The sequence below is a fragment of the Sodiomyces alcalophilus genome, assembly GCF_042370955.1.
Source record: "Sodiomyces alcalophilus JCM 7366 unplaced genomic scaffold ACRALscaffold_2, whole genome shotgun sequence".
NCBI classification, from domain to species: Eukaryota; Fungi; Ascomycota; class Sordariomycetes; order Glomerellales; family Plectosphaerellaceae; genus Sodiomyces; species Sodiomyces alcalophilus.
Window position 1 is genome coordinate 1,421,706 of NW_027263533.1, and position 19,154 is coordinate 1,440,859.

At 45.2% G+C, this 19,154-nt stretch overlaps 4 protein-coding genes across 4 annotated transcripts; 1 reads left to right on the top strand and 3 right to left on the bottom strand.

The window, feature by feature from the left end:
* Nucleotides 1-11,806: 11,806 nt before the first annotated feature.
* ACRALDRAFT_206932 (uncharacterized protein) lies at nucleotides 11,807-12,803 on the bottom strand (the record flags this gene model as incomplete). Its single annotated transcript, XM_071022140.1, has 6 exons — nucleotides 11,807-11,860; nucleotides 11,927-12,065; nucleotides 12,125-12,131; nucleotides 12,170-12,326; nucleotides 12,448-12,734; nucleotides 12,785-12,803. 6 exons carry the CDS (start codon nucleotides 12,801-12,803, stop codon nucleotides 11,807-11,809), a joined length of 663 nt encoding a protein of 220 aa, XP_070876684.1.
* A 597-nt stretch (nucleotides 12,804-13,400) lies between these two features.
* ACRALDRAFT_2040052 (uncharacterized protein) lies at nucleotides 13,401-14,110 on the bottom strand (the record flags this gene model as incomplete). The annotated part of the gene is made up of 4 exons (XM_071021016.1): nucleotides 13,401-13,454; nucleotides 13,516-13,578; nucleotides 13,736-13,900; nucleotides 14,054-14,110. The coding sequence occupies 4 exons, from the start codon at nucleotides 14,108-14,110 to the stop codon at nucleotides 13,401-13,403; spliced, it is 339 nt and encodes a 112-aa protein (XP_070876685.1).
* Nucleotides 14,111-14,990: 880 nt separating this feature from the next.
* On the bottom strand, nucleotides 14,991-16,849 carry ACRALDRAFT_1074618 (uncharacterized protein). The gene is made up of 2 exons (XM_071018265.1): nucleotides 16,167-16,849; nucleotides 14,991-16,056 (listed from the first exon to the last, which is right to left on the bottom strand). Exons 1-2 carry the CDS (start codon nucleotides 16,500-16,502, stop codon nucleotides 15,070-15,072), a joined length of 1,323 nt encoding a protein of 440 aa, XP_070876686.1. The 5' UTR covers nucleotides 16,503-16,849; the 3' UTR covers nucleotides 14,991-15,069.
* A 742-nt stretch (nucleotides 16,850-17,591) lies between these two features.
* Nucleotides 17,592-18,518, top strand: ACRALDRAFT_1068199 (uncharacterized protein; the record flags this gene model as incomplete). The annotated part of the gene is made up of 3 exons (XM_071017538.1): nucleotides 17,592-17,776; nucleotides 17,958-18,141; nucleotides 18,492-18,518. 3 exons carry the CDS (start codon nucleotides 17,592-17,594, stop codon nucleotides 18,516-18,518), a joined length of 396 nt encoding a protein of 131 aa, XP_070876687.1.
* Nucleotides 18,519-19,154: the final 636 nt, after the last annotated feature.

Consider the following 19,154-nt stretch of genomic DNA (forward strand, 5'->3'; position numbering starts at 1 on the left):
AGGCCGATAAGATCTCCTATATTAGCCTATTCACGGAGCCTAGTATCTATCCTACGGTTAATAAGATAATCCGACTAATCGAAGTATCCGGTAGCCGATAAAAGCACTTAAAGTAGCGGCTTATTAACGAATACTCTTACCTAGATCCCGACTAGCAGCTTAACCTATCCGACTAAGTACGCTAGTTACGACTTACTTATAAGCACGAAAAGGTTAAGACCGTCTAATAGGTTAAGCAGCTATTAATAAGCGTTACGGTTTAGAAGTTAAGAATAGATAAGGTCGGCGGCACCTTTATCGAAGACTATAAGCTTTGCGATATCTTCCTTACTATCTTATATAGAGATATTAATATATAGCTCGCTAACCGGATAAAGAGTAAGTTTATTAACCTAAAGGACTAACTACGTAGGTATTACGATCTATCGGATATATTAAAAGAGTAGGCAGAAGATATCTAGGTAGCCGACGGGCGGCCTATTAACGAAGTAGCGAGTATTATAGATATTCCTACCCCTATACTAACCACTAAACCGATACTAGCCATTACGCCTTAGCCTAATCAAGCTAACCCGATAATATATACGCCGATTATCTTACGGAGGCCTATAGTGGTGCCTAAACCGGCTATATAGATAAGGAGCGATATAAATAAGTTAACGGAGCTTTTAGAAAAGTACGCTATCTTTATAGTCTACGACGGTACGGGCGTTATTAGGAACGCGGTCCCCTAAGTTATAGCCCTCTCGCGCCGAGTAGGAGCCGATAAGGTTAACGCGATCCTAGCTACCGACCCCCACCTAAAGACCCCGTTCTACGCCGCCCTAAAGTAGTCCACTTCGGAAAGGCAGGACGCCGCTCCGATAACTTATTATATTACCCCTAATTAGACTAACGTCGGTATATATAAGGACGATATATAGTACGGGTAAGGGCCACCGCGGTATAGGAATAGGAATTCCTACCCCTATTCCGGCGGTCCGTTATAATACCACCCTATCAATAACTAACCCCCCTATTACTTTTATTATAGATAGGAGCGTTACCGCCACGAGTAATATACGGTACTATAGCTAGATAAGACCTAGTACCTAGTTAGGTTCCGTTACCCCGATTACCTCGCCTTAGACTAGAATAACGAGTAGTAGCCCTGCCCCTAGGATATATACCTTAAGCAGTAAGACTAGCCGTACCGGCGGTCCGTCCTCTACTAGCTTAGCACGCGCCTTTAAGGGAAGTATAAAAACCTAGCTAAAGCCTACCACGTTAGCACTAACTCCGGAAGCCTCCCTATTAAGATAAAAGACGTTATAAGAGTAACGTTAGAATATTATACTAGGCTAAAGGAAGAAAAAGCGAAGGCTAAGGCTCCCGTAGTAAGTATTAGCGTTAATTTCGTGTTTATTACGTCCGATTATTAGTAGGCGGATATCTATACCGCGTCGAAGGATACTCGGAAAAAGCAGCCCCCCGTATAGCCTCTATACACGACTAGGAGTAGGAGGATCGTTAAACCCACTCCTAAGGTCGTCCGTTTCCCTAATTAGGTTATTAAATAACGCCTATAAAAGTTAAACCCTAGTCCTAGCTACCGGGTGCCGACCCTAATTATAGCTAAGGTCGTTAATAAAGAAGTGGAGATAAAGGAAGCGCCGATATAGCCCGACTAGTAATAACCTAAGGCCGTCGATAAAGGCAAAGGCAAGGCTAGTGCCTCCGCGGATAACCCTTATAACCTAGAGTAAGCATAGAAAGACCTGGATAGGTAAATCAGGGATCTCCGGATTAAAGTTCCCTTATAGTATCACCTTATTAGCGACCTAGATACAAGGCTAAGAAATAATAAAAGAATACGCGCCGCTAAGACTAGTTAGCCTTAGCGTAAAATCGTTCGCCTAACCGCTAATAAAGCCTTCTTCCTTAATAGATAAGGTCCCCCTAGTATACCTCCTCCCCCGCCTTCGTCTAAGGGGTATACCGTCTTATTTACCCGACCTAATAACGCTAACTTAAATACCCTTACTATCGTCGAAAAGGAGGCCGTCCCTAAGACCGATAACCCTTTAGTTATTACCTGATATATAGTCTTAAAGTGCAGGCTTACTCGTAAGGGTGCCTTAATATATAACCCCGATATTTTTATTAAGGCTATTATCGATATAGGGGCTACCTTTAATACTATCTTTATAGATACTATAAAACGCTTTGGTTTAGAATATCGTATTAGCTAGACTAAGATCCGAATTAAGGGTACTAATAACTAGGAGGGGTAACCGTGTACTAAATACCTTAAGGAACGTTTATAGGTTAGTAAGTAAAGCGGCGTTTTTAACTTCTAAGTCCTCCCCGGTCCAGGGCCCGATATACTGCTTAGTATACCATGGATCTAGGAGACTAGAGCATCCTTTTCTTTCCGGGATAGGTGGATTAATACCGACTTTACGCTTAGTAACGCCCGTATTCTTATGCCTATCGCTTATCGCGAATAGATTAAGGAGATACCGAGGAACTAGAGCTAGCCGAACTACGAGGCTAATAAAAGGCGTCGGATCGATAAAGATCGGTCTAATTAGGCTAATTAATATTAGCTTTAGGATAGCGACCCTACCTATTAGCCTAGGGCCGCTACCTCGCTATCCGTTAAGGAAAAGGCTAACTATTACCCTTTAGACGTTCTAAAGGAGGGCGATAAGATTTAATACACGATTAGGGACGCCGACGCAGCGTTTTTAGTAGCCTTTATATTCTCTAAGGAGATTAAGCCACTTTTACTAAGGGTGTGCGTGGCCTTAAGGGCGATACTATAGAATTAGGGCCGAGGGTATAGGAAATACGACGAGGAAGCCCGATAACACTATAAACACCGTTTTCTTCCTTTATTACTATATTTATCTATAAGTCCTTATCGTAATTACCCTAATTAGCCTAATTTATACTAAATCACTTATACTAATTTTAAGTTAGAAACGTAGAAGTCTTACTAGTCGTTAACGTTATCGGCTCTAAGGGCCGAAGACGCGCGTATTACTAGCGCCGCCGTAATGGCCATAAAAAAACTATAGACCCCGAAGAGAAGAAAGCACTAAGACCTGATTAAGGAAGTATATTATAAGCCTGATTAGGCTATCTATACTATATATAAGCCGAAAGCCCTTAAGATTCACCCTATAGACAACGCGCCGTCTAATAGTTCTATCCCTAAAGGCGACCCCCTCTAGAAGCAGAAGATCTTAGCGGAAATCCCCGAGGATATATAGGAGCAGGAAGACGACCGTTTTATTAGCCTAATTACCCTAAAGTTCTCTAAGATTACCCCTTACTCGAGACTCACGGAAGAGCGACTTAAAGATATCTTAGACTCTACTAACTATCTACTGCCTATAGAAAAGGAGCTTTTAGCGAAGACCCTCCTAAACCGCGAAGCTGCCCTCGTATAGGATTAGTAAGAGTACGGGAGACTCGACCCTAGAGTCGCCCCGCTATAAAAGATTAAGGTGGTTTTATATAAGGTATAGTAGGCGAAAGGGATCCTGATCCTTAGAGCCCTAGAGTCTATTATCGTTAAGATAATTAAGGATAGGAAGGATAAGGGGGTTATTAAGGAAAGCTATACGGTATACCGAAACCCCTGGTTCCTCGTAAAAAAGAAAGACGGTAATATACGCCTTATTAACTCTACCACTAAGATTAATACTATTACCCTACGCGATGCCTTTATCCCGCCTAGGGCTAATAAGTTTTCCGAGGACTTTAGTATATATAAGATAGTTTCCTTTCTGGATTTTTTCTTTAGCTATGATTAGGTTACCCTCGATAAGGAATCGAGGGACTTAACGACCTTCGCCACGGTTTTAGGACTCTTTAGGATATACACCCTTCCGTAAGGGGCGACTAACTTAGTGGCCTAATTTATATATGCTATAACCCGTATCCTCTATAACCTTATTCCTTAGTGCTATTAACCCTTTATTAACGATATCGCGGTTAAAGGGCCGACCACCACCTATAATAATACCCTGATTAGACCCAGAATTCGCCGTTATATAGCCGAGTATATTAGTAATATCGATAAAGTCCTTTTTAATATAGAGCTTACTAGAGGCACTATGGCTAGCGCTAAAAGCTAATAGTATTAGAAAGTAGCCACTATTATAGGCTACGTATACGGAATAGATGGCCGTTCCCCTAAGCAGGCTAAGGTAGCTAAGTTAACTAAGTAGCAGAAGTGCCGGACTATTTCCGAAGTCCGCTTTTTTCTTAGTCTCGCTACCTTTTACCGTATCTGGATCTACCGTTTTGCTATTATCGCGGGGCCGTTAATAGACCTACTAAAGAAGACTTCCGTTTTCCTATAGAGCGAGCCTTAGCAGTACGCTATAGATACTCTTAAGGTTACCCTGACCTCTATACCAGTTCTAATTACTATTAAGTACGGTAAAGGGGCCGGTATTATCTACGTAATCGTCGATATATATATTAAGGGCTAGGGCGGGATCTTAGGCTAGTATATCGACGGAAAAAGAGCTATCGCCCGGTATAAAAGCGGTAGATAGAACCCGGTAAAGAAGGTCTATAATACCGGTAAGCTAGAGCTAAGGGGAGTATTAAAGGTGCTTCGCCGACTTCGTAACTATCTTTATAGAGTCCGCTTTATACTAGAAACAGATACTTAAGCCTTAGTATCCTAGCTTAGTGGTTCTGCTACGGACCTGCCTAGCGTATTTATTACTCGGTGGATTACCTAGATCCGACTCTTTGACTTCGAGGTTAAGTATATTAAGGGGACTAAGAATACTACGGCTAACGGACTTTTAAGGATACCTGCTACTCTATCTAATTAGGCTAACGACGCTACGGAGGGAGATATTAACGACTTTATTAACGGTCGAATCTTCCTTATAGATACGGATAAGAGGTTTAATAACCCTACCCTGGCCAAAGACGTTTTAGACCTAGACGTTACCTAGAGCCAGTTCTCTTAATAAGTGGCCTTATATTTAATAAGCCTACGGATACCCTCTAGAATAGACCCTTATAATGCCCGCCGTGTCTAAGATCGGTCGACCCGTGTTTTTATAAAGGACGGTCTGCTATAGACAAGAGTTACTAAGAAAGATTCGACTCCTAAAAGGTGGATTAATAATAAAGAGACTTAGGTTACCCTGATTAGGAGGGCCTACGATAAGTCAGGTTATTATACAAGGGATAGGATATACTAAAAGCTCGCCCCCTTATATACTTAGGATAGGATCTATAAGCAGACTAAGGAGGTTATCAAAGTATACGCCGAGTATTAGAGCCGCCGAGGTAAAGCACGCGAGGATCCCCTAATCGCCACTTAACTACCTTAATAAGCCCTCCCCTTTATATAGGTAAGTCTCGATATCTAGTATCTTAACGGGTATTACTTAGTAAAAGCTCGATATATATTTACGGGATAGGTTAAAGCCTATTTACTACGGAAGAATACGTTATAAGCTATCGCGATATTCTTATAGGAAGACGTTATTTACCGGCACGGGCTATACTAGTATATTATCGTGGACGGAGGTCCTAAGAATAAGGGTAGTATAATCAAGCTAAATCGGGCATACCTAATAAAGCGGAAGGTTATCTCTGCCTATTACCCCCGCGCTAATAGTCTAAACGAGGTAGGATATAAGCCTATCGCCTATACGCTAGCTATCTAGCAGAAGATTTACCGCGGTACGTTATATAAGATCCTGCCTATAGTCCTTTTCGTGGACCGTATAACTATCCGAGTATCTACTAGGAGGACCCCCTTTTACCTCCTTTATAGCTACGAGGCTATCACGCTTATAAAGACGACCTGCCTTACTTAGAGAGTGCTCGACTAGGGCCGCGTTAAGACCCCTAAGGAAAAGATATTACTACGCCTAAGGGCCTTCGCCTAGTTAGAAGCCGACCGGAGGACTACTACCGATATAGTTAATAAGTAATAGTAGCAGAAGACGGACTCTATTAACCGTTTAAGAGTCAGGACCCTGCGTAAGCAAAGACTCCGAGTCGGCGACCTTATCCTTATACACGATACTAAGCTGGCTATCGATATAAGCCGCGATAAGAAGCTAGACTACCGTTAGAATAGCCTATTTCGTATTATATTATCTAATCAGGATAATAAGACCTTTAGGTTATCGACTTTATTAGGGGAAGAGCTCTAGGGCGTTACTTTTACCGCTAACCGCCTTAAGAAATTTATCTAAGATAAAGACGGACACTAGGAGCCGGAGGACTAGACGATACTAGAAAGGGACTACGCTAGAGAACTAATAATTACGTACCCTGCCCGCGGCGTCCTTATTAATAAAGAGCTAGTTAAAGCACCCCTCCTCCTAGGTGAATCCATTAATAAAGATACTAGGGCCGAGGATAATAAGCGTTAAGAAGACGCTGGTTCCCCTGATTAGACCGTTAATATACTCCTGCGATGGTTAGCGAGACTTCGGGATATACTAGGCGAGTATTATAAGAGGTTAGAAGCGGAGCTCCGGAAAGCGATATAGTCGGGAAGAGTTAAAGTCTATATCCCTAGAGATCCTGACTTTAACCTAAGTAAGTATAAGGACTATACAGGAACCTTATACTTTATTCCTTACTATTACTTCCTACCTAGTTAACCTAATCGTGGTAATACTATACTTAATAGGAGTCTTACGTATAGTATTAGGGCCGAGGATATATAAGGCACCGCTATCTGCTTATTATCGAAAACTAACCACTACCCCTTAAAACGAAAACACCACTTTTAGGACTCCTTAACTCGCTTTTTTTCCTATTTCTCTCCCGTTTACCCTTTATTACCCTGATTACCCTATTCCACGCCCTTCCACTTATTATTTTATTTATTAGTTCCTTTTATTTATATTTTACTATCATTATTTTCTGTTTATACGCACTAACTAAGTGGACACCGTAAAGACATATCCACTAAATATATTTATTATTTATCTATCTTTCCTTTACCCGTTTACGCCCCGTACTAAAATAAAATATCCTAATTATACTAAGGTTACCCTGATTATAGTAATCACTACCCGAATCACCTATCTATATCTTACTCCGGCTTACTTTTATAGTCACTATTACTAGGGCCGTATACTTCCGACTTATACCGCTAAACCTAAGCCCTAGAGATAAAGGGAATATAATACCACTCCACCGTCTCTTCTCGATCCCTTTTTATCGGGTTATTCTAAATAGTATAATAGAACTTCTTAAGATCGTCCTTATATTTATACGCTAACACAGGGACCTATACTATTATATAGTCCTACGGTTTAAGACCCCTTCCTCTATAAACGTCGCGTATTTACCGAGCACTTTCACGGTATAGAGTAATAGTGCTTACTATAAAGACGCTATATCGAGGCGATAGCCGTGGACGCATCTTATTATCGTATACGGACTATAATAGTACTAGGGAGTCTTTAGTATACGGATTAGCGTAACTAATACCTGTATAGTCACTATCTAGCTATAAGACCTCCTAATTAGACTAATAGAACTGCCTTCGGAGCTTATTATCACGATACGTGTAAGCTATCTCGTGAAAATAGCAGTTAGCGTAGTCCGGAAATCGATTATTACGTTAAAGCGACACGTACTCGAAGAAAGGATAAGTGATCTTATTATTAACCCGATCACTTATAGCCGACCACTATTCCTTATAGCACTAGCACGGCACCTTATTAATAACCCCGAACCCTTAGATAATTAGGGCTCTAACCGTATAAGCCCGGGTCACCGTCTTTATAATATACTCCCTCTATAGACTAGCGAGGTCCTTAGCTATAAATACGCGGCGGCGAAACAGAGATAAACCAGTGCCAGACCTTACCTTCTTAAACAGCTCCTGCTCTATATCTCTATTAGTAAGATTTAGCAGGCTATCCTATACCCGGCCTGCGATAGCAGCCTTAGAGTCGCCCTGGATAACCTGGCCCACAAAGTCTAGCTTAATATATAATACACCACCTTTACTAGCCACTTTATACTAAATAAAATACGAGTTTGCCTATATCCATAATATCAGCTTGCCCTAATCAGGGTAACACGATAAAAAGCGTAAAGAGAACTTACTACTATATCTTAGACCGTCGTAAAAACATTATATTTATTAACCGTACCCGCGATAAGTCGTGTCTTAGACTAGAAACACGGTATAGGACGAACTGACTCTTAACGAGCCACGGCTTTCTTACGCTTATAAGAGCTAAGGTTATTAAGCCCTATAATTAGAGCTTTAACGGATATATCGATAATCTTATTATTAATATTAATAGTGGGAAGTTAATAGGAAAACGCGATATCGAGTTATAAGATAATATAAAGACGTAGAGCCCGAAAGATACGCCTCTGGCTAGCAGCCCTCCGCCTTATATCCCTTAATAATAGGTGATATAGCCTAGCGATTTATAGTTTAGTGACTTAAGGAGGCGTAGTTAAATAAATAGCCTATTTTAAGTTACTAAAAAGATTAGGCTTTAAGCGTGATTCACGATTACCTTCCTTACGTCGCTTTATTATATAGTCGCGACTATAGGTATAATAGAAAAGGTGCTATCTAATCTTTTCGTCTAATTAGATCGGTTACACGGTAAGCCGACTTCCGTATTTAGATCCCGCGCCTAATTTACTAAGTTACTTTTATCCGAAAACCATAAATAGTATTAGGATTACCCTTTCTTTAATAATCACGACCCTATTTAACTAGTAGCCGTAATAGGAACTCCGGTTAAAGCCAGTCTTATAAGGGAGGCACTGCTTAGGAATATTAGACGTCGATAAAGGATATATATCCCCTATTACTAGCTCTAGTTAACCCGTTTTCCCTCTCTTCCTCTTTTTCCCTATATTATTAAGTTTATTTTTCTAATTTACCCCCGCTATCTATTTCTTTACTATCTACTGCCTCGCCGCCCTTATATATTTTTCCCTGTATCCACCACTTATATATTACCGTGATTAAGCTAATAGAGATATTCAGAATATCTATATCCCCTACCTTTAACTATTAGGAGCCGGCTCCCGCCGGTCCTATCCTTACCGCTAATATTATTCCCGCTACCCGTGTTATTATCGATAAGACTATACGCCCCCGCCGTATTAATAACCCTAATAATAGCCGATAGGTATTCCCTATATAAGGACTGCCGTACCGTTTATTTAACGTCCCCGATAACGCTGCCCCCTTTATAGGTTTTCCCTAATAGCCGGAAGATAATATACACGTAGTCTAACGCCTCCTTAAGAATGCTATAGACAGCGAGCTTAATACTATCACGGTTAATATAATACTACCTTATATTCCTATAGTGAGTATATTCGCCGAGAGGCCGCGGGATGCTTACCCGGCAGTTTAGTCGTCTTTTAGGATATATTATAACCTAATAAATAAGAGATAGTTAGAGCGGGGTAGTCTAGAAGATATAATACGCGCTATGTTTAAGCGCAGATAAGGGGATACCCGTCCTATAGTATAGATTAGTGTTACGCCTTACTAGGAGTTAAATAGCCGCACGGCGGTCTACTTATCTTAGCCGCTAGAGGTAATTAACCGTATTAAGAGAAGTCGCTTTATCCCTATTATTTATTACTTTAAGAATCACTTTATTAGTCTAATTATAGATTAAGAGATATAGTGTATATATAGGTATAATAGTATTTAGAATACCAGTAATACTAAGGACCGCCTTTTACGGTTATTTAAGTACGCTATAGGATAGTTACGTAGTATTAATGCACCTAATAAGGCCGTCTCTAGCCTTACCCGCCGTTTCTATATTATTCCCGGTCCTCGCTAAACGGATAATTACTTATACGGCCTCTTTATTATCGAGTAGATATAAGCTATTATCTAAGAGGGCTACTTATTCCCTTAAAGCTCTAAGATTCACCGGTTCGTATAAGGACGTTACTATAGAAGTGATAGCGTAGCTTATACTTATTATATTAAGGAAGAGTGGCTATCCTATATTAGAGTAATTCTCGGTTTCGGTTATTAGAAGATACTAGCGGTCCCGGTAGTCCCTTAGTCCCCTCTACCACCACCTCCTAAGAGTATAGGTTTTACCCCTATTAATAAACCTATTATTAAGTCTAAGCCCGCTACCCCTGGTTCCTTTAATTAGGCTAAGAAGAAGACTTAGGCCCTAGTTACGAGTACTCCTAAGTTATAGGAGCCTAAGAAAGATACTAGTGTCCCGGTGCGTCCTAAGACACCTAAGGTTATCTCTAAGAAGCCCTCGGCACTAAGCACGCCTAAGAAGATCGCTAAGGTTATAAAGAGTCCTAAGAAGACTCCTAAGTCCTCTAAATCTTCTAAGTTTATTAGTATTAACTTAAATAGCTACGAGATTATTTAGATATCGCTAAAGAAGGTCTTAGTATAGCCTAGGAAGATTAATATCTAAGGTAAATAGGTTAAGGATATAGAGGAGCAGGATAAGGGCGTTAAGATATCTCGTAGTTATCTGTTCTATAGACTATATAATCCTCGCCCTACGGACTCTCGTGTTAGTCCGATTAGACCTAGCTTATTCTCTTAAGATAATTAGGTTTATTTATATAATAGTGTTTACCGGGTAATACTTTACGATACCGCCGTTAATAGTTCCTTATATATACCGCCTTTACGCGCGATTCCCTAGGAAGGATAGTTACGGTATAATACTAGGATTAAGTAGGATAAGGATATAGTTATAGCCACTGTAGAGCGAGTATATACTAAAAAGGAGGATTATATAGTTAGTGGACGGACTCTCCGTAAGCGTAAGTGAGTTTTAGGATGGTTTTACTAGATTATACTTAACTTAATTAGGGTAACCTAATTATATTTAGAGTTATTATAGCTACGAGGGCGTGAGTAAGATGACTAGGGCCGATTATAGAGGGGTAGATCGGAGACCTAGTGCTATATCGTTAGGACGTTACGTAACGTTATAAGACGCGCGCTTTTTTTTTATTTATCTTATACATTATATATACGTAGCGACGCCACCTAGATATAGAGGATGCTTATTATCCTATATAATTATTATCCTTTTAACCCTAAGTTCTGCCATATTTATTATATTCACTTCGTTTAAGCTATATTGCCCTGATTAGAGCAGCACACACCTCTAGGAACTTCTTTTAAAGGTCTCCTTATTATATGTGTTATTTTAGTTATATGCACTTTATGGTCTTAAGCACTCCTGTTATCGAAGACTTGTCCGAGATCACACTGCCTGAGCCGTTCTGCATAGTAACGGCTTCGCCTTTCTTCACTAGTGGGTTATTAACGAATTAACGATTAACGCTTAAGCTAGAAAGCGAGCTATTAACGTAGTTAAAGCTTAAGCCGTTAAAAAAGAGGCGAGCTAACGATAGGCTTAAAAACAGAGTCTCTAGGCTATAAAAGAGGTTAAAGATCGTTCTGCTTAACGCCGGCGGCTTATAGGCGGGCGGGCGGTTAAAATCGGAGCTAAAAAGCTTAAAAAGAGAGGCCTAAATAGGCTTAAAAAGAAGAGCTTCGTTAAGCTTAAAAAGAGGGCAGAATCGTAGAGCTATCCAGAGCTCCTAAAAGCAGTAGTTATAGTTACTACTATATAAGATTAGGAGCAGCCTAGTAGAAGCTATATAAGGGGACTAGTTAATTATATAGAACTATTAGCTACTCGATCCCCTATGGGGTCGAGTGGAGGTACTTATAAACAGGGACTTTCCTATATAAATACGATCCGTTTAAGGTACCCTTACTTATATAACTTCTATCCATCCTGATAAACATTTCCCTGTATCCTCACCGACGTTTCCCTGCTTCCGGCCTCGGGCGCAGAGGCCCGATACAGTTGCCCTGCGCCCGGCAGATGTGATAACCCGGATCCGATATCCTGTGGAAGCTTATAATAGCTGACCTCACGATGGCTCTGATACGGGTCTGCCTTTTACACTCGGATACGAGGAAAGTAACAATCGAGTCTTGCAGTGCACGAGGAAGAGGACGGAGGACGCGGAAGAGGTAGGACAGTCGGAATATCCTCACCCTCAAGAACTCGTATCTTTGTCGATACAGTGAACACCCGCCTACCTACCCGGACAGTTCCCCTTCCTAAGACACTCCAAGACTAAAATGGCTCGACAAATTACGATGCTGGATACTCACAAGGGAGTGTATGCTTACACCGGTACTGCCTCTTGGGCTCCCACTCCCATACATCTCCATCCACCCCGGCCTTCAAGACAACTTGCTCTTTCTTCCATGCATTTAGTCTGATGTTCCTAGAGTCATGGGCCGCCTTGATGTATTTGTTCGTTCCTCTCTACGAAGTACATTGAGTTTGGTACTCCTAACTTATATACGCCACGGACCGCCACCCACCCCTATTCTAATAGAGTATTCTAATAAAACCAAGGCGTCTGTATCTTCCTCATGCATGAAACCCGCGCTTCCCACCCTCCCTCCTCCTTTTTGTTCGTCGAGACCATCCTGCAGCAGCAAATATGGTTCATGTCCCCTTCGAAATCCCCCACATCCACCCCTCCTACTTCTGCTTCTACTTCTACATCCTGCTGGTCGTGCCAGCACTGTGGCTGCTTTCTGCCACGTATATGGGCCTTGAGTGCAGGCTCGGGACAGAGCACCGCAGCGTTTAAAACTCTCCTCAGTCTGGTGCCATGGAGGCCAAGGCCTCGCGGTGACCAAACCGCTTTTCCCGCCTTGAAGCGGCCTGAAGGTCGGAACTGCACTTCTCCGTTCTTCGAGGTCAGCCTCGAAGACAGTACAGGCCGCCAGGCATGTCTCATCCAATTTCCTATTTCTGGTGTCAGCTGCTAATACTTATCCAAGCCCTCTTCAGATCAGGCTAACAATGTTCCTGCCTATGGTATATCGGCGGATTATTGGGTGCCTGGAAATGGGACGTATGGGATGGGGATTCGACACAGAGAAATTAGGATGGTTTAAAAAGCACCGCCGATGCAATTCCAACAACGATGAAAAGTTGCATATTCCGCAGGGATTCCACGCCGTCGTATTTTGGGGCAACCGACGTATAGTAATGGATCGCCGCCTCGAGTATTTGCACAAAATCAGTGACCGACCCTACCGCTCCACTGTCATGACCTTCACCATCGGCTCTTTTGAGAAAACAACACGACCCCGTGGTATCCGACATACAATTACTGTTACAGTCCTCTCATCCCACCATAGATAATATTGTGACAGGTCGGCAAAGTCCGTCTTCGCAACAGCATTTCTCTAGCCGTCTTCCGTCTCTTTGTTCTTTCCCTCGTCGACGATCCCAGGTCCGCTCAATCCCACCTAGAACCGCTGATATTAGCATGCGTCCATCCCACTCTACGCCAAGTTCGGGGGTTTCAAAACTTATCGCTCCTTACCCTTGTTCCTTCTGCCTCATAACACCGCCATGATCCCCCGTCTCTTTGCCCTGTTTCCCTCGTCGTTAGCCATGTATTCCCTTATCTGCGGAAAAAAAGGCGAACACGTACCGATCTGCCTCCCTCCACAACTAACCGATCCATCTGGTAAAACTGGCTGACAACAGTTGCCCTCTATTCATCTCTTTGTCAGCACGGCGCTTGCTTCCCACCCATGAAACTGCTGTCTCTATCCGGATTGCCACCTCCAGCTTGACGTAGTGACCTCCACCACCGATGCCAGCTGGAATGGGTCTCCGCGGCGGGAAAGGGAAGGAATGCCGAGACGAACCTTCATGACCTGCAGCTCCTTCAACCCCTTCTGGATGAGCTCCTGCACCCTCCTCGGGTCGTCCACGTTCTTGTTCTCCCGGAACGCATCTCTCGTCCGCCGCTTCGCGTACTCTCGGAAATTGTAGGCCGCGAACTGTTGGCCTTGTCGGAGGAGTTGGCGGTACTGCGCTCAAATCGTCAGCTCTGCGTGGCTACAGCGGAAAGCACGCCGGGAACTCTCCGGTCTCTCGATGGTTCGTCGGGACATTGGGAGAGAAAAAGAGGATTTTCCAAGGAACAAACGCCCGAAATCACCGGGGGACGAAAAGGAACGTACTAATGAACGGGCTTGCTGGGGCGCGTCGCCCTTCAGCGCTTGTATTACTGTCGCCATTGGTGTCGAGAGGGTATTAACTGTGCGGGAAGGCGCTTGGGAAAACTGGATGGGAAATGTGTGAAATTGGCGATGGCTGTCGATGGGTAGAAGTCGGTTTGATGCAGCTTTCGACCTATGATGCAACGTTTTTATTTTCACCGGGGAGAAGCTGCCGTAAGTTTTAGCCACAGGGCGAAGGCTCGGTATTATAAAGGGTCGGAGCTCGGTGGATTCGGAATGATTAATCAGCCACCTACGGTGGGCATTGATCCGGTGCCGATCTCACTCCTTGGCCCGAAACTACGACGACCATATGCCGTGAATAAAACTCAAGAAAAGAAGTCATTGGTCCGCTATTATATCATTTATAGGCGTGTTTCGTGGTCTAATCTTTTTCCAAATGGTGTGAGAACTGTATCGCTCTTACGTCTATACGTTCGTAAATGTCTTTTGGTCATGCTAATGCGAAAGCCGCAACTCATCCGCCAGTCAGTCCTGCTGGGCTGGTCTACCTCGTGAATTCAACTGCCAACAATCTACCTCCCGCCTTGCTAGATGAATACTATGTACCACTCTAGGGCTGGAGTACAGGATTCAAACTGTCGTTGGATCGCGGTCTTTGTCGTGGACGGGCCGTGGGGAGTGTCGTTCTAACACGTTGGCCTCATTCTCTTGCTTAGGCTGGGGCGCAGTGAGGTTGCAGATTCTGGTCTTCTCAGCAGCCGTTCTGTCACCGGGCGAAAAAACGGCTCAAAGTCGTCCAACTGACAAGTTTTCCAATCCCCGACTGACGTCCGGCTTTTAACAGCCACGGAATGCCATACTGGTCATTGGTCTGTTATGGATGGCCAACTCACCCCCATCGCCTGATTTTTCTCTTCTTTTTTTTTTTTTTTTTCATTTCTCATTTTTGCTCCAGACCTACGTCCAGCAAGTTCAGGGAAACTCCTGAGTGTGGCCGCCCAACATGCCTGTTTTCACGACTTGCCCGACTTGGCCTCCACGAACTTCTGCAGAGTGGCCTTCTGCAGGGCGCGCTGCTCGTTGATAATCTGCCACAGCTCATCCAACTTCTTTTGCGTCTCCAAGTCGTTCGCAGCTGCTTGGGGGGCCGGTTCTGTGAACGACAAGATGGCCCTTTCGAGAACGTCCTCGGGGAAGCCCGGCTCGTGCAGTATGGTATCGAATCGGGTTTCGGGTCCGAGGTCCGTTTCGAGCTGGGACGTGAAGGCGTAGCGAGGTTCCCCGAGGCTGGGCTTTACCACGGCGGTAGGTTTCGTCGGGGCAGGGTCTTGCAGAAGCGGGGCGAAGGTCAGGTTCGTGACGGACGCGTTCAGGTCGGCCAACTCGGTGGGGTGTCCGTTGTCGGTGAGCTGCCACTGCATAATCTTGCCCTTGGTGTGACCGGTCAGGACGGTGGTGCCGTCGTGGCTGAGGGCCAGGCACGACGCGGGCCCGATGTCCGGGTCGGCGACGGCCAGGGGGGAGGTGACCTGGACGACGGTGGAAGACGTCTCGCCACTGTGGCGGCCGATGAGGGGCTTGTCGCCGAACAGCTCGATGAGGTAGAGGCCGCCATCCTCGGTGCAGACAAAGACGGCGCGGGAGCCGGGGTCGATGGCGACGCAGAGCGGGACGCTGGGGAACAGGAGGGTGCGCAGGGCTTCGCCCGTCTGGTAGTTCCAGAGGACGCAGGTCTTGTCCTTGCTGGCGGACACGCAGATGCTCGTTTCCGGGTTGGCGCTCTCGTTGAGGGCGAGAGCGGTGATGGCGCCGCGGTGGTTGGACAGAGTCAGGTCAGGTTCCAGCTCGGTGGAGGCATTTCTCTCCAGGAGGCGAGACAGAGTCCAGACGTGAATGTTGGAGTCTTCGGACCCAGTTAACACGTGATAGGGTGTGGCCGCGAGACACGAAACGGGCTGGACATGGCAGGGGGGTGTGGTAACCATGCGTCCTGTACAGGTCTAATACGGAGGGAGGGGGGTTAGTCGACGTGCTGCAATAGAACAGGGCAGAGCGGGCCAGAAAAAGAAAAGGAAAGAAAAAGACTCGCAAGTCGCGACGCGTCACGTACCTCCCATAAGATCAAGCTCCCCTCGTTGGTGCCCACGGCCAGCACGTCGCCGACGAGAGTTAGACTCCGGATGCGCTCGGGAAAGGTGACGGTGACCTCCTGGTTGCCGCGTGCTCTCGAGTACACATGGACCTGGGATTTGTCTTGTTGCGCGGTGAAGACATGCGAAGGACCTAGAGCCAACCCGTTGGGCGGAGCCGAGCTCTTTTTGAAGGTGGATTTGATGGCGTAGCTAGGGGTAAGAGCATGACAATAGATGCCAACATCCTTGGAGATGGCGGTGTTGGGAGCCACGGGAGGCCCACATACGGACGAGTAGAACTCCTCGGAGAGCATTGTGTCGTGACGGGAGGTGTGTGATGAGACGGGTTGGTGATGGAGTTGACGGTGAAGATGCGCCAGAGGAAGTATGGCGGCTTGTGAGGTGTGAGGTCTTGATGAGCCCTCAAGAGCGGTGTAAGTAGCAAAAGACACAGAGCTGAGATTGTTTTCAAGCAATAACCAGAAACCCCTCCCGAGGCTCTTTTGGGGAATTCAGGCGAAGACAATTCTACTCTCGTCGTTGCATCGGTTTGTCTGCCAGTCGGCAAGTTTTTCTTCTTGATTCAGCTGGGCTTCCTGTATGTGTCTCGCTGTGTTGGTCTAGTACTGGGAATGACGACAGGTCTAGATAGATAGAGCTGAATAGTAAGAAGGAAAAGGAGAAAATGCAGTGAAATTCGAAGAGCGGAGCGGAAGTAGGGAGTTGAGAACCGGTGATATCGTCAATGCATGGCGATGGAAAATTTGGGCGTCTTGGACGTCTACAAAGTACGGTCGGGAGTGTTGTTTTCTTACAGCTGTTGGCAACTGCCGTAGTAAAAGGAAGGAAAAGGCACTGCACTGTGTTACTAATCAATACATCCAGCTGGGTTGTGCCTGCCTAACCCAAGAGTCGTCACAACTTCCATGTGAACAGAATCACGGCGACACTGTCGAAGGCATTCTTGATGACGATAATCATTGAAGCAGTTAGACATACCAGGGGAGGCACCTTTCTCGGTCCTTGCCAGCGTACCGATTGAGTAGGATCGGGTGGCTGTCGTACAAATCTTCCTCTACCCATTCTGATCATCATTTCCTCCCGGGTACCTACATTGCGCCTGAATCATTGAATCATGGCCTCTATCCCTACGTGCCGTCACGGGGAAGAGACCGAGACACCATTGACAAAGGGCTTGCTCTTATTTACTGACTAGTGAAGAAGCCATCGTCTTTTCTTCTTCCAAGACTGGAACATGTTTTCTGATATTGAAACTGACTCTGCCCGAGACGTCGTCTCCCCTTCAGTCTAGATTTTCTTCCTTTTTTTGTGTCACGCCTCTCCCTCGTTTTTCTCGTACTCGAACGAATGACTGCTCGGCCGCATGCGGTTTGATACACAAGATGGCAAGACCCCTGTGTAATGCCAAACCAACATACCGTGTCTTAATTGAGGCGGGTGGCATCCCATCCAGCTCGGCTGCCATACAACGTACGTACAACGTATTTGTGCGAGGCTGTCCGAGTACATACGATGCACGAAAGGAGACTGTGCACGAAGGGACAAGCTTCGCGGCCTTCGCCTATTTGTACGTGCGGACATTCGACGATGAAGAAGCTCGGCTATTCTTTAAATTACAGCACCACGTGAATCTTTCTAGAAATGATGATCTTCTCCTAGTCCAGCAATGGGGGCCATGGGGCTCAGGACAAGGGGGGGTAACATTTAATCCAGTTGCTGTCTCGGTTCCAACGAGAATTCAACAACAGACTCCAGCCTGGCCAATACAATTCACAGGAGCAACTCGAAAAGAAGAGCACCCTGAGCAGTCCATCACAAGGAGGAACCACACTGTTTCCGTTGATCGAAAGGGTCCTCGGAACTCATGATGGCTACCGACTCATGGAAGAAGCCGACCAGCCAGTCGGTGGCGAGTCTGATGACCACAGAGATGTATGTTGTACGCCGCCGTAGATGGGATACGGAGCCCTACGCCCAGCTCCGTGAGCTGAACTGGCCGATGTCGCATCGCATCGCATCATTCACCTGGATCTGGGTGCGATGACCTGCACGCTTGCACGCTTGCCCCTCTGCGGCGTCACGATGCAACCGATCCGAGACGACGGGACGGCGCTTAGGCTGTGATATCACCATTATTTTCCACTCCTCTGGGCCTATTATTTCTCACGGGTTGCCCTAATGATAGCGTTTTCGGATGGGTGCAGGAACCTCATATGAGAACGAAAGAGCCTTATCTCTCTGGCACTCTCCCCATTTTGTTTTGAACTGATGAAGCTGTGCAGCTTTTGCCTGTAGGCTCCCGAGATTGAGGTCCTGGTCGATTGCTTTTTTTCTTTTCAAAAGAAAAAAAAAATGTCCTGCAGCTCAGCTCGATCCCAAGACATGGAGGAATATTGATGCAAATTGCAAATCCGGGCGTCCTTGTCGCTCATATCAGCTTTGCGCACATTCGCGCGTTTTCACTGGATTGCTTTTATCTACCATGCCGTCCGCTACTCTGTTGACGGTCTGTCTTCTCGGTATCCTTCCGGGTTCTCGGCGAAAGGCTCAGCATCACTCGTCAGCGACTTTCCGTCTTCACCAGAAGACCCTTGCCGCAACCACCTCGTGACACCCTAGTCGGCTCTAGGCCCAGTCCATGGTCTGTCAGAAAGGGAGCCTTTTGAGACGAGAGGCAAAGAGGCAAAAAATCTATTTACCCTCTTTACAATCTACCTCGTCAAGCTTTCCTGCAAGGAGACCGACGGGGAGAGGGATATACGAGGCATTTCTTCTCATGCCTTTCCACCCACGACGCATGTTACCTCTCACATCGATAAGGAAATCCGAACAAGGCCATTGTCATTGCAATGTCAGCCAGTCAGCTCCTCCATCATGCATATTCACCCCGCAAAAGACGGAGGGGTTGGAAGCTCGTGCATTCAGTTCAGTTGACGTCTTGATAG

Excerpts from the sequence above, each read along its gene's own strand:
- ACRALDRAFT_1074618 (XM_071018265.1), bottom strand. The coding sequence starts at position 16,502 with ATGCTCTCCGAGGAGTTCTACTCGTCCGTATGTGGGCCTCCCGTGGCT. Across the intron at positions 16,057-16,166 it reads GGAGCTTGATCTTATGGGAG|ACCTGTACAGGACGCATGGT; the intron begins GTACGTGACGCG and ends CCTCCGTATTAG.